We start from the raw sequence: 20,676 nt of genomic DNA on the forward strand, positions 1-20,676 counted from the left end.
TTGTGGACAGGTCATAAAAGTTGAGGATACTGAAAATCTGGAATAAAAACAGGAAATGCCATACTTACTTGGGTTTGGGTAGAAACTGCAAAGAGAGTTTAATGATTTAGGTCAATCATCTTTCACCAGATGGAAGTTCGTTGGCCTAAAATGTTAACTCTATTTCTCTTTCATAGATGCTGCTTGACCCACAAATTACTGCAGTTTGACTGAAAAATCAAAACCACAGTTTTTGGATCCACCACAAATTTCACTCCCTTGCCATCAGCCATTAATACTTCTGATCTATGGCCAATCTTTATAGAGGGGAGAAAACAAGTCAAAAGTCTACCTTCTAATGCTGCTTCTGGGCCTGGTTAAGGAGGCTTTTCACAGATACTGACACTATCCCACCTATATGGCCGTTGCTTTGGAATATTCTGAAAGAGACATTATATAAATAATAGTTATTTCAGTAATATTGTATAGCTTGACAATTGATTAAAAATTGTGTGAGCAAAGAGAGAAGACAGGAACAGAAAGTTTGCAGAGCAAACAGAAGGCCACGGAACAATGAAACGGTAATAGAATTGACAGATGACACAAAGAGGAACTGTTAGAGTACAATACTAGGCCAAGGAGTTATAGACAAGCTTGCGGAATGATAGGTTAACTGGGATTTGAAAATGTAATGCTGAGACCTGAAAATGTTACAATTTGCTAGGAAGAATGAGAGGAAGCAATATAAACCAGAGGGCACAATTTTAACAGGGTATAAAAATAAAAAAAAAATCTTGGGGTTTATGTGTCTGGTCTGTTGAAAATGGCCTTTATAAATAGAGCAAGGAAGGAATGATGAATCTTGAAGCACTGGTTCAGCCACGGCTGGACAAACAGTTTGTTCTTCTTGGAACTGAGGAGGTTGTGAGAAGATCTGATGGAAGTATTTAAAGTCATTAAGGACATAGATAGTGAAGATCAAGATAAAACTGTTTCCCTTTGGTAGGAGGGGACATCGAATGAAGGTGACTGGCAAAACAACCAAAAGTGAATGAGGAAAAAAGATTTTTAGACAACTGGTGGATCGGGTATGGAATGCATTGCAAAAGATGCCAGTGGAGGCAGATTCAGTTTAACTGTCCAAAAGGGAACTGGATAAATATTTTAAAGGAAAGAATTTTCAGGGCAACCAACTGGATCGCTCGTACACAGAGTTGGTACAGACTCAGCGGGCCGAATGGCCTTCTGTCTTACTGTAACCATTCAGTAATTCTGTGAAACTTGGTTGCATGGAAAGAAACAAATTGTCTACGAGCCCTGTCACGGCAGATCAACCGGGGTAATTAAACAAAAACTGCTTGCCTCGTTAATTGTCTTTCCAAAGACCCTTGACGATGATAAATTGTAGGCAGTCCGAAAACCCGCCTGAGGAATCACTTCAATTTGTTGGATGATCAACAGAGCACACAGCAGTTAGGGAAGGCATTGCGATCCTGTGGGCAGAAGGCTCAGCTAATCAGTTCCAGAAGGACAGCCTCCTGCGGTTCGCTAGGCTGAAGAAGGAGGAGGAGGAGGAGGAGAAGAAGCTCAAAGTCTTGTCTCTTTTCCTGCCGAGGAAAATACTTGCAGTAGATCATGGCTGTGGATGAAGTGCGCATAGTTCGCCCCTTTAAGTTGATCGCGCTGATCTGTGTCTTTGTGGCGTTGAGCCTGGACGTGGTTTCTTTGCTGAGTCCAGCCTGGGTCACTGCCCAGCGATCCTCGCTTTCCCTCTGGGATGACTGCAAACAAACCATGGCTGGATGGTACTGCGAGTCTGTGCTCCACACAGGTAGGGGTTAACACATGAAAACATTAAGACGATCGGACGTCAACGTTTGCCACAATTACCGCACAATTTCTATATTGTATTTTTTAATTTCTGAAAAACACGTTTGAGCTCAACTTTAGAAACGAGTTCCTTTTTGTTTACTTTTGCCAGTTGGTGACTGAAGCTTCCCTCGCCCTCCCCAATCCTTCCCTCGCCCACCATCAAGCCTGTTTTGGTTGAATAAACTTTCGGGGATAATATTTGTCACCGTTGCTTTGAGCCATCTTCCTGTTAATGTGTAGCATTCTTTAAAAGTTGTTGGGTTTTGTTTGTGAAGAGGGTCGGTCGGATGGGGGGGGGGGGGTGTTTGATTATGGTGGAAGTTTTCTCCTTGCTGCACGAGTTCTACCTAACAAAGGTTGGTTTGTTTTTTTTGGGGCGGGGGGAGGTGGGCGACAGAATGTCGAAAATAAGATGGGAACGTGCGGGTAAAGTTAGTCTGCGGGGAAAGAAACCCAACAAAAATAAATGCCGCCTGGGAGACCAAAGCTTTTGCCGAGTGGGAAACTTGGACGCTATGACTTCTTTTGTGCTTTACTGGTTGGAACTTTATGCTGACTGTTAAACTGAATTAAGACATAATTTGGGGGCAGAGGAGTGAAATGTAGATACAAATAACCATATTTAAGAGAGAAGGGCTAAAACTCCACGATAAATTTTTCTATTTAAGTGCGACCTTTTGTTTTGAAATATGTTTTTGAAAGAAATAGCTGCTAGTGACTAACACTAGCGTGTATTAGCTAAGATAATATGGTATGAAATAATAATTCTAAAAACAGTTTTGTAATTGCTCTTTTGGTGTTCATTTGATCCTGACACTAGGCAATTTGGCAGGTTAATGGTAACATAAAATGCTCAAGCCAGATACAAAGCGTGACAAGGGACATATGTGTGATATACTGAGAGCTCATCACCATTGAGTTTATTCAATCCACCACGGTAACAGACCTATGTTGCTAGTACTTCACCCCTGGTGTTATAACAAAATGCCTAAATTTAATTGTTGGAATTCCTTTGCTGTTCAAATTGGATGAAAAAAAATTCAGAGATCCCAGCTGTCACTGAAATGTGTTTTTGTTTTACATTTACTTAACAACCAATATATGATAATCCATGGACTTTTTTTTCCCTTGTGGCTCATTTGATAGCACTTTTGCCTCTGTTAGATTGTTGATTGAATTCCTGTTCCAGAAACCTAAGCACAAAATCTAGACTCAAACTGAAGAAATGTCATTTTGTCAGAAGTGGTATCTTTCAGGTGAGGCATTAAGTTGAGGTTTAGTGGTTTGTCTGCTCTCTGAGGTGGACATAAAAATGGCATGGAGCTATTTCAAAGAAGATCAAGGAATTATCTATTGTGCAGTGGCCAATATTTATCCCTCCATCAACATCACACAAAAGAGATTATCTGGTTATTATCACATTGTTGAAATTTGGTGTGAACAAATTGACTGCTGTTATCTTAGTAACTACAAAAGAACTTCATCACTTTAGGATGCCCTGTTGCCATGAAAGATGCTTTATAAATAGTCTACTTTGTTTTCTATCTTTCACCCTTTTTTTCCATAAGAATGGTGAGAAGTGATTTAGCATTACCCAATTTCTGCTTGACACCTAATTCAACATCCATTATTTATGCATGTACTTTCACATACTCAATTTCACATATAGAGGGACAAAGAGATCTTGGAATAAATGTCCACTAATTCCTTAAGGTAATTAGGAAGTGATACAGATACTTTTCTGTGTTGGTTATGGCACAGAATATTAAAGGAAGGAGGCTGTGTTTAAAACTGTATAAAGAGTACTAGTTAGGCCGTAGCTAAAATATTGGATGCATATCTGAACACTGTGTGGCAATGAGGATGTGATAAAACAGGGATGTTACAAGGCCTGGAAAACTTGTTTAAGATCAGGTTTTTTTGGCAAAGAATGCAGAGGGGACCATTGTATGCAGCTGAAAGGCTTCAGAGAGTCTTTTCTATTCATCCATTTAACTTGGCAAACAGGATAAAGTAATGGTTACAATTGTGCATTTTGCTGGATCAATATTGAAAGGCCAGGTTATGATCCAGAAAAATGTTTGAATCCCATCCTGTTAGGATTAAATAATTAAAATATGTAGTAAAAGTTAATACCTGCAGTGATGATTTAGAAACTCAGATTGTCTTTAAATAGCCTATTTACTTCAGTAGTGTCCTTCAGAGTAGGAAATTGCCACATAACCCTGTCTCAGTTATGTGATTGACTCTTAAGTGCTTTCTGAAATGGCCAAGCAAGCTGCTCAGTTTAAGAGCAATAATCCAAAAGCAAAATACTGCAGATGCTGGAAATTTGAAATAAAAACAGAATTCAGCAGGTCTGGTGGCATCTTTCGTCTCTTGAAAGATCATCAATAGGAAAACAATAATTCTATTTTTCTCTCTCAACAGTTGCTGTCTGACCACCTGATTATTTCTAGAATTTCAGTTTTTATTGTCATTTAAGAGAAATTTGAGATGGACAAAAGATGCATTCCCAATGGTGCCCACCTCCTCTGAATGAATGAATTAAATAACTAAAAGGTAATTGCTGACAGACATTAAGGATTTTTTTCCTGTGGAGGTGGGACTATGTTTCCATCTGAGGGTGTAGTGGAGACAAAAGTTGTTTTTGCATTTGAAAAGTTGTTCCAAGGTCATAGGTTGAAAGCTGGGAAGTGGAATTAGTCTGATATTTATTCTTCAACCAGCATTGACATAAAGCACTGAATGGTCTCAATTGGTGTTCTAACTTTCTTTGAATCACCATTGTAATGGTAGGATCCTTGGAGCATTGCAGCTGAAGACATTTCTACTTGTATCCATTCTTCATGCACATCTGGTAGGGTCATTACATAGCAATAAGGACATGGGACCTGGGCTGTTTTTTTTTAAATTCCTCTCACTACTTAACCCATGGGTAGTAATATCAATGTAACTTGCTTGCCACTATCCTGGCAGAAGCAGGTTAACATCAATCTGAAATCAAGATTTGGACTTTCCTAGTGTGTATGGCAGCCACTCACCAAACTGTTATGCTGATCAAAAGGAGCTGTCTTACATTGATTTAAAAGGAGAAGCTCGTTATTGATGGGAGATCCCCAGAGAAGGTGTTGTGAAGCATCAATGATGGAAATGATCAATGTAAGGAAAAGCTCTTCTCAAATATTGCAGCCAGTCTGACAGTTCTCTGATGATGACTATGCCATAGGAATTTTTTTGAGGAAATAGTTTTGACACTATTCCCTGGATTAGAGAGGGGAGAAATAGCCAGGATGTCAAATACAGTAATGTTTTATAAGTTGCATTAGACTTTTATTTCATTCTGGGTGTGGAGTTTATCCAATGCCATAAAGTTTGAGAATCTGGTGGTAACCAAGTACATTCGTCATTAGAGCCTTTCTGTGAAAAATCTGCCTTTAAAGGAATGTAGACCAATTAATTCTGTAAGGAGATCTAGGAGAGGTTTGCATTTAGATAGCATCTTTTGCTGCCTCTTGTCATCACTTTTCAAATATATTTAATTAGTGGTAGTAGAATTGCTGATGTAATATTGGGAATGTGGGAGCACAGCAAATGCCCATATAAAGTAATGTGATGGCACCAACTAAATTGTAATGTTGATATTAGCCAGGATAACTTCTACTTTCTTTCAAAATAACTCAACCAGATCTTTTATATCCATCTTGAGAAAGTGAATGAGATCTAGGTTTAACATATTCAACAAACTATTTCTTCGGCTTAAATCTTGAACTCCCTCAGTGCTGTACTGGCATACTGAGTTCAAGCCTCTGCGGTGTTACTTGAACCCTCAACCTTCTGACTTGGAATGAGGGTTTACCAACTAACCATAGCTCATACAATCTCTCTAGTGTGAAGTGACTTTTGAAACCATGTGTATTTAATACACAGTAAAGAATATTTGATAGCAATCTATCCAGAATCATTACAAAATAAAGTTTAAGGGATGAAAATGAACCTTAATAAATCTATTTTTTAAAATCCTGTAGGAAGTTGAAAGCATATCCTTTGCGCATTGATGTGTCATAATGAGTAACTACCTGCAGATATTGCTCCAGATAAGATATCTTTATTAGTTACATGTATATCAAAACACAGTGAAATGCATCTTTGCGTAGAGTATTCTAGGGGCAGCCTGCAAGTGTCGCCGTGCTTCCAGTGCCAACATAGCATGCCCACAACTTCCTAACCTGTACGTCTTTGGAATGTGGGAGGAAACCAGAGCACCCAGAGGAAACCCACTCAGACACTGGGAGAACATACAATCTCCTTACAGACAGTGACCAGAATTGAACCTGGGTCGCTGGTGCTGTAAAGCGTTACACTAACTGCTACACTACCTGCCAGATCATACACTGATTAGACTTGGAAATGTATTGCTGTTCCTTCATTGGATTTGAATGACCACCTTCGTCTGTGTCCGCATCAGGCTGTGCGTGGAACCCAGGTATGTGGCACCAAATGTCACTACATACCAAGGTTCTACCTGTCCCTGCTGTTGCGAAGGATAGGCCTGGCCGCATGGTCACATGGTGTCCCAGTCAGCTGGATGCTACTGCGTTACCTGTCCTTCATGGAAAAGTTCTTCCAGACCAATACCTTTGACCACAAGTCCATCGGGCAGTGGTCAGCACGGAGCATCCTGCAGCGTGCACTGCCCCCGGGAGGACTGCGCTGGGGACGAGACGGTCACCCACCTCTTTGCGGGCTGTAGGTTTGCGAGGAGGGTGTGGCAAAAGATGCAAGGGTCCTTGTCACGGTTCATCCCCAGCAGCAGCGTAACAGAGGATTCTCTGATCTACGGGCTGTTCCTGGGGGGAGACACAGAGACGGCCATCAACTGCTGCTGGAAGGTCATCAACTCGGTGAAAGATGCTCTTTGGTCTGCCCAAAACTTGTTGGTCTTCCATCACGGCGAGATGTCCATAGGGGAATGCTGCCGGCTGGCACATTCCAGGCTGCAGGAGTACATGCTGAGGGACGCACTGAAGCTGGGTGCAGCCAACGCAAGGGCTCGGTGGGGAAGGACTACAGTTTAGGGTTCTTCTGCCCCTGGAGAGGGAGGGGCGGGGACAGGCGAGAAAGCCCCTAAATATTGTAAATACGGGACCGGGTAGCTTCCAGGGAGCCACATGTGTGGCATTGGTGCTTTTTTTTTGTATATATAAAAAGGTAACACTAATGAATGATCTGTACAAGAATGTAAAGGTTTGCACTGTTTTGTAATTGTATATAGTTTGTCTTTTATTATGAATAAAGTTTATTTTGAATAAAAAAATTTGAATAATGGAATTTCCTGCTCAAAAGCACTGTAGGAAAACCATTACCACATGAAATGAGGAGTAATGGCTCATCACATTCTTGAGACTAATTCAGGATGGGCAAAGCTGGGCTTCCCTACAGCTCCCATTGGCTTGTACTTCAATTTTAAAACTTTCATATTTGTCTCATCTTCTGACTTTTCTGATGATGAATATAGTTTGGAGGCAATCTACACTGTAAATGATGTCAACAGCAGTATCCATATGGGATAGATCACTTGCTGTGTGTATCTGAAGTATAGAACCTGATAAAGGAGAAGTTTCATGGCCACAACAAAATGCTCACTTGTGTAGAAATCGACCTCCTAAAATAAATATGGCTTGGGTTGCCATTATGGTCATAAACCTTGGCTTGCATTCCCTTGAGAGTGCTAAGTAATAAAATTATTTGAGGCACTTAATGATATAGGAACTTGATAAGGTAGATACAGAAACATTAGTTCCTTCAGTAAAGAATCCAGAACTAGAAGATGTAGTCTTAAAATTAATGCCAGATGATTAGAGGACTGATATCAGTTAATACTTTTTCACACGAAGTACAGCTGAAATTTTCAAAATTGGCAGATTTCTGTTGGATAAGGGTATCAACAGGTACATAAAGTTAAGCCACAGATCTGCAGTAATCTCATTTAGTGGCAGAACAAAAGATTAATTGACCTTTCTGTTCCTACATTACTATGGAGCAGAAGGTGGGTAAATGAAGTTGAGGTATAAATTAGCACTAAATGACAAGCAGTGCAACTATAGGCCCTCTGGTTTCTACAACAGCTGCTACAGAATGGCCTAAATGGTTTAAGGGCCTGATTGGCCAAGTCGTGTTTCTAGTGGATCTGGCACATTGCAAAGAACTGCTTCATTTGGAAAAGTGACATCAGAGATATTAAAATTGATCTCGGATGAAGCACCAAATCAAGTTCCTTTTGTTAACTTGGTTGAATACCAGTAAAGGTGTAACCTACATGGGTTAAATGTGGTCTCTGATCTTTGCTAATGTAATCCTTCATGTGAATATGGACATGTGAACAGATTATTCAACTGATAGGCAAGCCTGATCCCGACGTGTGTGGTTAGAATACACGAGATCAGCGTGAGATAGAAAATTGGAATCAAAATTGGCTTGGTGGTTGGAGGCAGAGGGTTGTAGTGGAGGGTTACTTTTCAGATTGGTAACCAGTGATGTGCCAGAGGGATCAATGCTGGATCCTTTATTGTGGATCCTTTATTGTTTGTCATATATATTAAAGATTTGGAAGAGAATGGACGTGGTATGATTGGTAAGTTTGTAGATGACACCAAAACTAGTGGTATAGTGGACAGTTAAGAAGGTTGTCTCAGGTTTGAATAGGATCTAGATCAACTGGGAAAGTGGGAAAGAGAATGGCTGATGCAATTTAACTCGGACAAGTGTGAGGTGATGCATTTTGGGATGTTAAAGCAGGCCAGGACATATTCAGTGAATGGCAGAGCCCTGTAGAGTGCTATTGAACAGATAGGCTTTAGGGTACAAGTATATAGTTCCCTGAAAGTTGCAACACAGGTAGAGTGGTGAAGAAGGCTTATGGCATGCTGTCCTTCATCAGATGAGCCATTTTGTATAGGAGTTGGGATGTCATGTTACAGTTGTACAAATTGTTGGTTAGGTCTCACTTGTGGTATTGTGTGCTGTTCTGATTGCCACGCTACAGGAAGGGTGTGATTAAGCAAGAGTGGGTGCAGAAAAGATTTACAGGAATGTTGCCTGGACTTAGTCGGCTTGAGTTATATGGAGAAACTGGATAGGCTGGGATTGTTTTCCCTGGAGTGAAGGAGGATGAGGGGTTTCCATACAGAGGTTTATAAGATTATGAGACGCATAACTGGGTAGATGGTCACAGTCTTTTTCCTAAGGTGGATGAGTTTAAAACTAGAGAGCATAGGTTTAAGTTGAGAGAGAAGTTTTTCACACAGAGGGTGGTGGGTTTATGGAACGAGCTGCCAGAGGGGGTAGTAGAGGCAGGTACGGTAACAATATTTAAAAGACATTTGGACAAGTACATGGATAAGAAAAGTTTATAGCAGTATGGTCAAAGACAGGCAAATGGGATTAGTGTAGATGGGCATCTTTGTTAGCATGAACAAGTTGGGACGAAGAGCCTCTTTCCATGCTGTATAACTATGAATCTTTAATCTATGAATCTACATATTTTCAAGCAGAAGTCATTGCATAGTCAGCAGCAGCTTGGCAGATTTCTCTTTCTTAAAGGTGTGATGAATTAGAGCATTCTGAGTGGCAACTTATCTGTTAACTCAACAGACAGTGTAACACGGTAGAAGGGCAGTAGGACTGTGTAGACAGCTGCTGTAGCTTTGCCTTCACTTGGATTGAATTATGAAGTGTTTGTTTAGCTTTAAGAGTATGTTAATAGCTAAGTCGTTTCCATGGTGCCTTGCACTTCAATTCCAAACAGCTGCAAATTCCTAACACCCCAAAGTAGCAGCTGTTGTAGAAACCACAGGCCCTATGGTTGCATCTGCTTCTGTATGTCTGTTTAATTTTGCTGTAGTTCAACTCCACAATCATTATGAAAGTTTACATAGTTAATTCTGTAAATAAATTTTCTTGCATTCAAACGCCAACTTAAGTTACGCAGGATTCAAAGACACAATGTCATTGTTATGATGCTTACGTTCCTATATTTTGTTAGGTCACAAAGAGAAGAGAACTGGTAGTTTCGGAACATGTGCTGGAAAACTAAAATTGCATTCATGAAATATGTTGGCCTATTTTCTTTCATGATTTTGAATTAAATCTGTACTTTATTTAAGATCTCTAAGATTAGGAATGTAATCATTTTTTTTTTGTTGGACTAATTACTCAGTTTCCAACAGCAAATTGAGAGGGACCTTTCTGGTTTTGTGCAGTGGGTTGGGGGTGGATGGGAATGGGGAAAATAGGCAGTCCTGCCATTGATGAAGAGAGTTCTACTACTTCCAAAACTACAGCAGCTTTTAGCCCAAGTTAACTGTGATTTGAATTTGGCTGCTCCTTTCACTGTAAAGGAATTTTCTTCTTTACGCCATGTAGTTGTTGTCATCATCACACCACCAGACCTTTGGCAACTCTTGGTTAAGCTGCCTCAAGCACAGACTTAAACACATATTTGGGCAATTCTCCCAGTAGATTTTTTTTCCACTCACTCCTGCCCAGTGATATAGCAGTGTTGTCTGCCAATGATCACAGGGATGGACTGGAATCCCAGCGTCTTGTGTTATGTGTAGAGGCCTTGATCTTCAAATGCTCCTTTCCTCAGTCAGGCTATGCAAGCATACTGGAGGCGATTATGAATTTTATCATTGATGTCTACTTTTGCTGAGAGGTGGCTGCCGAGGTAATGGATGTGATCCTTGTATTTCAAGATCTAGCTGTTAAATTATTATTGGATGGTAGTATTGTACAGCAGGAGCAGATTGGTATAGGACCTTTGTCTAGTGGATGTTGGAGTGTGAGGCCTATCCTTGTATGCTTCAGTGAGCGAGTTGATGATCATCTGGAGCTCGGCTGAGGAAAAGGGCATTGAAGATCAAAGTCTCAGACCCAGTGGGTATTAAGCAGTAGTGATCCCTGCCCTCCTATACACTTCTGCAACTTACACCACCTAAAACACATATTTAAAGGGACTAGTAAGATACCTGGAAACACTCCACAAAATCTCCAAATCTATTGGGATGATAAGCAAGTTAACATCAATGACTTCTCTCAGGCCAACATCCCCATCATTGAAGACATAATTACACTTGGTCAACTTCTTTGGACAGACCACATTGTTCACGTGCTTGACACCAGATTCTGGAAGCAGACACCCTATTCTGAGGTCTGTCACTGCAAGTGGTTACCAAGCAGACTGAGAAAAAGGTTCGTGGATGGGCTCAAAGTATCCATGAAAATTTGCAAGACCCTCACTAACTCCTGAAAATGTTTTGCCCATGACCATCCAAAGCAGAGAAGGAGCATTCCAGTATGACACTGAGAGCCTGGTGTCCATGTGCCAGGAATACACAGAAATCCTGCAGAAATGACAAGATATCCCATCTCACAAACTACCCACCCACCCACACCATCAGGAACTTCCTGCCCCACCTGTGGAAGAGCCTGCATTTCCCACATTGGCCTCTTCAATCACCTGAGAACCACAGAATCAGAGAGGAGGCAAGTCATCCTCATTGTTGAGGGACTGCCCAAGAAGATGGCATGTGTGAATGAGGATTGGAATTAGGTTGCATGCTTATTAAACTGAATGTTTTAAGAAAGATCAATTTATAATAATTAATACCAATCTGAGAAAAGAGAAACACTGCCAACAAATAAATATTTTTATTAGCAACTTCAAAAACTGTGCTCAGTATCTCACAAACTTTTAAAGCCTGTTGCAGTAGGGTGGTATAATTATGTAATGCAATGGAATTGGAGCAGAAATTCCTGCTATTTCAGAATTTAATTTTTAGTGAAACAACTGACCTCTGCATAGCACTGATCCTGCAAAGGAGCTTTGAACTCAGTTCAGATCAGTTTATAATTGTAGCAGTTTTTATGTGGTAAACTTGTAACCTTGAAGAATCCCTTAAATAATGGAAATTTGAGTTGGGGAATTATAAATCAGATAAAACAGAAGGCCAAGGCTAACTTCCCTTCCCCATGCCACCACCTGGAGCTCTCCGTGTACCACAATGTAAACCAAAAGATCCCCTTGAAAAGGTGATCTTGCTGTTTTCATCCAGAGTAGATGATGGAGTGCAACTTTTTCCATTGACGCCTCCTGTTTGGGAAGGGTAGAAAAATCAGCCAGGATTCTTGATGAAAAGTCATTGACCTGAAATGTTGACTGTGTTCTCCACAGTTACTGCCTGACCTCCTGAATATTTCTAGCATTTTCTTGCTCTTATTTCGGACATCCAAAGTCTGCCACATTTTCCTTTTAAGTTCTCAACCCTACTTTTTCCCAGCTGCAGATAATGCTGGTGAGAGGCATGCATAGCTTGGCTATGATTTTTCTATTCCTGCCACCACCTCTCTACCCTCTACTTTTCCCCCCCTCGGACTACCCTGTTTGTAGTTGTATGAAGAAAGACCATAAGGATGAAGTGATAGATTGTGAGGATGAGTTGGAATTGTAGGATAATATGATTTGGTGCACTTGGGAGGAGAGGAAAATTGTTGTTTGTGGGGAAAGTCCAGGACTATATCACAACTGCAGTGCAATATGTCTTGACACTGCTAACTCTGATAATCCTAAAATAGTTCCCCAGCTCACATAGTTATAGTCAATTGGTAATGGTTAATTGCTGGATGATGTCAGAGGTCAGTGAATCTTTGAAGTTCTATGCCAAAGAGACTTCAGGACAGAAGTGTCTATAGCCTGAAAGATTAGTTCTGTTTCTCTTCCCACAGTTCCAGCATTTTCTGTTTTTAATTTTATATTTTTTTTAATGTTGATAAGTTTTTGGTCATTGAAGGAGACAAGGGATGTGGTGTTAGTTGAGAAACATGGTTAAGTTGATGCCCGTGATCTTACTGAATGGTAGAGGAGGTGTGGGGTCTGAATGCCTTGCTGTTTTTTTTGTATTTCTTGTGGTCTGGGATGTCAGCTTTATTCTGAACTTGAAGGAAGTGCAAAGGAGAAATAACTTGGAAGAGTGAAATAATTCTTCTTGGTTTAGCTGCTTTATTCTCCCTCCCCACAATTAAAATAAACCCAATTTTTGGCTTTTAGCCAAAAGGGACAGGAACTCCTTCTTTGAGCTGGATTGCCTGACACTCAGCCCATTGCTCAGACTCATTGCCCAGACTCATTGCCCACAGTCCCTGCATTTTCTCCTGATGTGGAGGACTTGGCAAGCTGAACCCGTGTACCTATTGGGATCCAGTTAACAGGCTCCAAGTTGCAAGAAAGCCTTGGGTATCATATTTTGAGGTCCTGCATCAACAGCCTTTGAAAGTCAAAAGCTGCTTAATGTTTTTAATTGAACTTGGATTTAAGTAATTAAAACAGGTCAAATATTTGTATTTCTCCACAGTCAGCCACACCATTCAGATGAATGGGGTTATGGTTCCTACACCAGTGAGGGCTGGATGTGACATGTATCTGGACCCTCCTCAGAGAGTTGCTGTTCTGCTGCTGGACTAAGTGATGAATCTAGTTGGCTGAGCAGACAGTCAGATGCACAGGCACCTGATCCCCAGCTCCTTGGTTATTTGGCTTTCACTGTGCTTGTGGAAACCACCTGAAAAATGCTGAGGCAAGAATGGTGATTATGGACCTTTATAAATGTAGACAATCAGAACACTCAGCCTATGAATTTTTGATTATACGAACCCTTCAAAGTTGACTCTGGATCTGCTGTACTTTGAAGGTTTTTTGCTTTAATAAAAAAAATCAATCTCTTGAGATTGGCATTGCGTACTACAATTCCTGGCAGTCCTATAGAAGCTGTCTCTGCATGAGCCTTTTAAGAAATATTGGGTTAGCTATTCAACTCTATTCAGCAAAACTGATTCCAAGTGTATTTCCAGTGATAGGTCATTGGACTCCAATTAAGAGCAGGTATTCTTCCCTGGGAAAACAATGTGATTTTCAGTTGGAGAAGTTTTTCAATCCCAGTTGCTTTTACATCCAGGACAGAGCAGAGACAGCATCTGTAATTTTGTGGTTTAAGAGATAACCTCCTCCTTGTTGGAAAAATAAGATCAGTAACTTCAAGCTTAATTATCTTTATTTGGAATTGGTTTATTATTGTCACATGTACTGAGATACAGTGGAAAAACTTAGTTTTGCATGTGAGATTAATCAAATGTAAAATGTCTCTAGTGCTCCATATATTTTTATAGAGTATTGCTAAACACAATGAGACATTCTAATCTTGGCCCACAGCACGTTCTGGGTGTGCTGAAGCAGGACTGAGGTCTACCCACCCTCGCCCAACACGCAATCCCACTTCAATTCTCCCTTCTCCCAGATAAGATTGTCCCTGCAGATGATTTGAGTTTTTTAACTTCTTTTTCTTCCTACAGACTGGCAGATCGCTACACTGGTGCTACTACTTGCCGGAGGATCTATCACTCTCATTGCATTCCTCTTTGCTGTGATCTCGCTTTGCAAGGGTGCTCACAAACGCTGTTACAGGACGATTTCTGTTATGCTGTTCATTTCAGGTGAGTGAGTGTGTAATGTTTACAGGATCTGGGTAGGAGAAAAATGCAGTGTATTTTAGTTGCTGCTCGCACATTGTGGGACTAACTGCTCAATCAAAGCTGGAAATGAACAATTATGAGTTTGTTTTAGAAAAAATCTTTAGTTTTCTCCTATCCATACAGTCAGAAGCAAGTTCTTGGTTCAGTTTTCTGGAGGTCAGCTGCCCTTGGGAATATTACACATCAAATATAAACCCAAATGATTTCTAAATGGTGAGGCCTCACACTATGCCTGATTCTTTGTTTTTAGGTAACAATATTCAGTTTTCTCTTATCCAAACAAAGTCAAAAGCTTATTTCTGGGGCAGTTTTCTGTTGATGAACTGCACTGTCACATATAAACGTAAGAGATTTGAAAATGTTGATGCATCATACAATGCCTGATTCTGTGCATGCCTACCCACAGAAGTTCCTTTGTGATGATCCAGCAAGGGAATTCAGACTGTCTTTCTCCTCTCCCCACCCTCTCATTCCATGGGTGCTTGCGTTTCTCTTCTTGAATGACCTTACCGTATTTGGACATTGCACCTTGGTTGCAAAACACAGAGGGGCATCTCAATTAACATTTGGCTTACAAGCAAATGTTTTTCACTGGTTAACACTGATACTGAGATTGATTACTAACCAAATGTTCACACCCTCCAAGCTGGGGAAGTCAGCTCATAAATGGTGATTATAGTGCAGTCTGTCTGATTAGAAAAGGGGATTTGAATTTTTGAAAATTTTTTTAAGAGCAGGAAATTATATTTCTGAATAACGCTGTACATACCTTTGTTCAGTATTGACTACTTGATTAATATTGACCATAATGCATATTAGGATATGAAATAAGTTATGTTAAGTATATGCTTCAGAACTAAAGCCTGGTCATAAAACCAAATACCAAAGTAGTAAAGGATAGGATTCAATAAATATTTTTGCTTTATATGGAATAGTCCTAGTAGTGCTACTGTGAAGAATGACCATTATCTCGTACTTTTATGTAGATAGTCTTTCCATCCATATGTAACTGATTAGCACTCTTAAATATGTCACTGTAGAGAATGTGTCCATGTCAGACTCAGTCCTATGCTAATTGACAGGTTGCTCTAGACCTAGACTGTTGGTGAAGTATGGTAAAGTTGGGAGACTGCAATTATAAAAATGAATAGTTTTAATCCCATATTTATAATTAGAGTGGAGAATTGGAGGAGAAGGGGTGGAAGCAGGTTAAACAAATCTCTCTGAAGTGGAGCACGGTAATGTATTGAGAGTTAACCTGCTCTTGCCAGATCTAAGTGATTCACCAATTTGTAATAACTAGCAAAAAAAAATGTTATTGCTAGAAAATTCCAGGTGCTGCAAAGGGAATAATACTGTTTGATGTCTCCCTACCTTTCAATCTCAATCTTTTGTCTTATAGTTGTTTTGCAGGTTTGTGCCCTGATTTTGTATCCTATCAAGTTCATTGATGCCAACACACTGAGGACATACCATGAGTTCAACTGGGGTTACGGCATTGCCTGGGGTGGAACCATCTTTATGCTTGGAGCAGCCATACTCTATTGCCTGAATACAGACGCTTATGAGGAAGAGTATTATTAGTTTCTTTCTAAACTAACTGACCTTATTGATCTTAAGATTTAATACCAAGATGAAGTTTTGCTGCTCAAAGATAAGTTAGAGAATGTGAATTTGAGAATAAGTATTGAACAAGATCACAATGGATAGCAGACATTCCGAGAACAAATTCTTCAGCAAGAGCAGCTTTTGGGAATGACATAAGGTCCAAGTAAGAAAGGAAAGCTTCAGTCGTGAGGAATGACTCGTAACGGTCTTGTGCAATCTTTACATAGTTTGCTTTTAGGTTCAGCTAATTCCAAGAAGAAATAATTGGCCTTTATTATGCACACATTGAATTCCAATCAGGTAATGATTGCTTATTGTTAGTAAATGCACTATTCCAGAATTTGGGTGATTAATTTCTTTATGCTTTCAATTTGTTGTTTTGGCCTTTATTTTACTACTTTGTCTAGTTGTCTTATTGCTTTGTGATAATAAATGGTAGGCCTACTCCACATTGGCCTTGCTTGTGGTAAGCTTATTAATGCAAAGTAAGAAATATTGTACCAAGTGGCCACATCTGTTCTAAACATTCTAACACTAGCAGCTGCAAATTCAGCAGAAACATAATTTGTGCTTGTTGTTCATCAATGTATTGTAACCCTTGAGTACTGCTGATCATGCTATTTTTTCCGAGAACAGCATGAACCTTATGTATTTGAACATTTGTAACTGAACCTTTCAGTTGAGCTTCATTGATGTTCCAAGGTTATTTGTGTGGATTTTGAAACCGGCGACATTCATTCAACACACAAGGATTAATTGGAAATTCTACCTGTGGTCAAACAAAGACTTTTGTTAAGTCTGGGATGAGGGGGTTGGGGAAGAGAGATGATGGAATCAATGCCTACAATTGATATACAGACTTTATGTTCCATATTTCACACCTATTAGAGCAATTTACTAATAAACCTTTATTTCTGGGATGAACAAATGTTTCTCCGTGTCTGAACAGGATTTAAGTATCTATCATTACTCTATATAGTCAGCCCTCACTACTGTCTCCATTAAACTGCTTCCCCCCCCAAAAAAATCTTGCTCTGAACATAATCTTTTTATACATTACTTGAGGAATTATTTAAATTGGAGCTTTTATAGTACAGTCCAGAGCCACAAATTGGGATTGGCTAATGATGTTTCTTAAGCATAGTTACATTCAAAGGCTACTTAAGAACATTATCTAAATTTTAAGTGGGATAATTTATCTGTTTATTTGGGTTTTGGAGGCCTTTTTCAAAAAAAATATTCAAAGATGTACAGATCTGGTTTCAGTTTCTTTCTCCTGATTGTGTATTGGGTTATTATTGTCACTTGTACTGAGGTACAGTGAAAAATTTGTCTTGCATACCATTCCTACAGATCAATTCATTACACAGTGCATTGAGGTAGTACTGATGATCCTACAAGACAGTGGGATCATTTTGAGAATTCAAATGGGGTTAGTTCATCTACAGTAAATGGTAGATTGCAAAAGTATATTTATGGACAGAGGGTCCTTGAGGTTCAAATCCATAATTCCCTGAAAGTGGCAACACAGGTAGATAGGGTGGTGAAGAAGGCATATGGCATGCTTGCTATCAGGGCATAAGATACGAAACTTGTGTTGCAACTTTATAAAACACAGATTAGATCATGCTTGGGGTATTGTGTGCAGTTTTGGTTGCCACATTAAAGGAAGGATGTGATTGTACTGGAGACAGAGTGCAGAGGAGATTCACCAGGACTTTTCCTGGATTGGAGGACTTTAGTTATAGGGAGAGATTGAATAAGCTGAGTTTGTTTTCCTTGGAGTGAAGGAGACTGAAGGGTGACCTGAAAGAGATGTATAAAATTATAAGAGGCATAGATAGATTGTTGGAATCTCTTTCCCATGGTAGGGCTATCAAAACCAAAAGAGCATGTGTTGAAGTGAGAGGAAAGAGTTTTAAAGAGGATTTGAGGGGATTTTTTTTTTTTACACAGAGTGGTTGATATCTGGAACTTGCTGCCAGGGGAGTGATGGAATCAGATACAATCACTGCGTTTTACAGACATTGAAACAGGCGCAAGGTATAAAAAGATATGGACCTATTGCAGGCAAATGGGATTGTGAAGATGGGCAAAAAGGTTGGCATGGACACCGTGAGCCAAAGGGCCCGTTTCTGTGCTGTACAGCTCAATGACTGACTGTAAAGATATTCAGGTAGCTAGAGAACTGATGTTTCTATTATCCCATGTTAATCTAAATTGATGAATTGGAGTTTCTTGATATTACTGGAATAAAATGAAAATTAAATCACCATTTTGTGTTTCATAATTATCAGCTAAAAAGGTTTCCTCAATTTTCCCTCTTGCCTCTCCTTTTGGGATATAGGTTAAAGCGTGTTACTAGATATTCTACATATGTGTAAACAACATCTTGCTCTTAAACCCACATCCTTCATATACTTCAGTTCATTCAAAACTACTGCCACTATGTTGTCCTCTATCACTCCTTAACCCTGTACTTGGTAACTCCTTTGGAAACTAAAACCTCATTTAAGATTCCCCCTCCTTGGCTTTTAAATCCCCCCATGATCTCTGCTCTCCCAATCTCTATATTCTCCTGGCTCCCTCCTTATCTATTTCTTATCACCTTCATTCCCTAACACTGTCAGCTGTGCCATTTGTCTTCCCAGGTTTCACAATCAAGAATTCCCTCTCCTCTGACTTGGAGATTAGGAGTTAAAGGTAGTTATTTAAATGGGCGGCGGGGAAGAAAAATGGAAATTGGCATTTCACAAGAATTGATACTGGGACCATTGTTGTTCACAATTCACACAGATTATTTTGACTTTGATTTCAAAGGAGCAATTTCCAAAATTTGGGGTGGTTAGAATGGTGATTAAATTGTTGCACTTGTAATTCAGACAGCCAGACTAACAATCCAGAGGTCCAAGTATCACCTCAGTTGTGGGGAATTTCAATTTGGTTCATATTGATACCAGCATTTTAATTAATTTAATGGTAACCAGAAACTACTGGAAAAATATAAACAAGTCTGGCTTAATTATATCCTTCAAGCAAAGAAAGCTGCCCTACTGCTGAGTGGGGCCTCTTTGACTCTAGATCCACCTCAATATAATTGACTCTTAACCACCTGCTGCAGGTGTTCAGAATGCACTCAGTTGTGCCACCCAGTATGACAAGACATAATTTTCCTATTCTTAACTGGTATGTAGGTCTCATTGACAAGACCAACATTTATTGTCCATCCCTAATTACCTCCTGCATTGCCAATAAGTTAACAACTATGCTACAAAAACCTATTGTTTTACAGAAATAAAATTGGAAGGATTATCTTGCATTGACCTAGATACTATTTCAGAATTAACAAAGGAAAACAGATTCCTGCTGATCCTGCATATTCTTCCTGACAAACAGTTTGTGATTTGATCTTATGCTGTGAGAACTGACACAAAGGACAGCTGAACATTGGCCTAATGTGGTCATTCTTTCAGAATTATTGTTCTCAACCATAATTCAAGGTTCCTGCATCATGATCTCTGGATGTCCATACTGCACCAGGACAGATGTATCAGAAGTAGCAGCACAGAGGTTTACACTTGGGTAGAAATGGCCCCATGTGCCTTCAACATTGGTTTCACACCTCGTGAGATCTCAAGGTCTCCTGTCAAATATGGGTGAGGAAACTTGCTACTTATTACCCACAGACATCAGGTGGGAAATCAATACAACACAGAACAAGCACCAAAGCCATAACACATATTCTAGGGGATTTCAGTGCTCATCAGCAATAATGGTTCAGCAGCATCACCAGTGACTGATCTTGCTGATGGGAAGCCATCTGAATAAGCATAAAGGAGATGGCAGGAAAATTAACATAACGTTAAAAGAACTATCTTTTCTAGTTTGAAAGCCTGACTGGTCCTGAATGTAGCTGGGATATAGCAACCTGTTTTTTTTTTCATTGGTCCTGTCATATCATATTGGAATTTAATACATTCACTGTTTTATTCCTTTGCGAACTATACTTATGAAGTTGGCAAAACTTCTCCAATTTCCTCTCTCCGCTTCCTTACCAAATTATATTTAACAACCTGTATTTATGTTTACCAAGTAATCATACAGCTCTTCATCTGAAATAGGATTAGCTTACTCTCATGTAAGTCTGTCCCATACAGTTGTGATTATAAACTGAAAAATATTCTGATGTTGTCCAGAACCTTAAATCTACAAATGAAAAACTTACTTCACTTTTACTCTTGTCAAAACCTGTATAGAATATGCATTAAGTGGAATGTGTTCATGTATTGTACTGTAGGTAATTGCTACCTTTTTATGAAACAGGACAGCTTCTATTAATGTAAATGAAGCTTCATATGTGGTAGTATTTCTGAAGGTGAATGTGTAATCAGACTCTAAAAGATAATGTGTTATAAAAGAGTCTTTAGCTCCCAACCTCCACCCTTTCTGGTTCTCAGTGTTAATTTGTTTAGTAAGTTGACTGTCTCACCACAGAGAGACGACCATCACCAATTTAAACATTAAAAAATCTGAACGTACGGAATTTCAATTTACCTGATACGCCATGCACAAACTCCTCATGAGCTCTGGGCCGGTCAACTTACAATATAGTTTTCCGGACCTAGCTTAGTG

General features: G+C 39.6%; 1 protein-coding gene across 1 annotated transcript; it reads left to right on the top strand.

Annotated features, from left to right (window-relative positions):
• Window positions 1-1,406: 1,406 nt before the first annotated feature.
• LOC127573452 (transmembrane protein 47-like) lies at window positions 1,407-18,317 on the top strand. Its single transcript, XM_052021689.1, has 3 exons — window positions 1,407-1,810; window positions 14,257-14,397; window positions 15,839-18,317. The coding sequence occupies exons 1-3, from the start codon at window positions 1,615-1,617 to the stop codon at window positions 16,018-16,020; spliced, it is 519 nt and encodes a 172-aa protein (XP_051877649.1). The 5' UTR covers window positions 1,407-1,614; the 3' UTR covers window positions 16,021-18,317.
• The last annotated feature ends 2,359 nt before the right edge of the window (window positions 18,318-20,676 follow it).

This window comes from Pristis pectinata, chromosome 8, assembly GCF_009764475.1.
Source record: "Pristis pectinata isolate sPriPec2 chromosome 8, sPriPec2.1.pri, whole genome shotgun sequence".
Classification (NCBI taxonomy): Eukaryota; Metazoa; Chordata; class Chondrichthyes; order Rhinopristiformes; family Pristidae; genus Pristis; species Pristis pectinata.

Bases quoted from the DNA above. Each gene is read 5' to 3' on its own strand.
- LOC127573452 (XM_052021689.1), top strand. From the start codon at position 1,615: ATGGCTGTGGATGAAGTGCGCATAGTTCGCCCCTTTAAGTTGATCGCG. The intron at 1,811-14,256 runs GTAGGGGTTAAC...TTCTTCCTACAG, and splicing joins CGAGTCTGTGCTCCACACAG to ACTGGCAGATCGCTACACTG. The intron at 14,398-15,838 runs GTGAGTGAGTGT...TTTGTCTTATAG, and splicing joins TGTTATGCTGTTCATTTCAG to TTGTTTTGCAGGTTTGTGCC.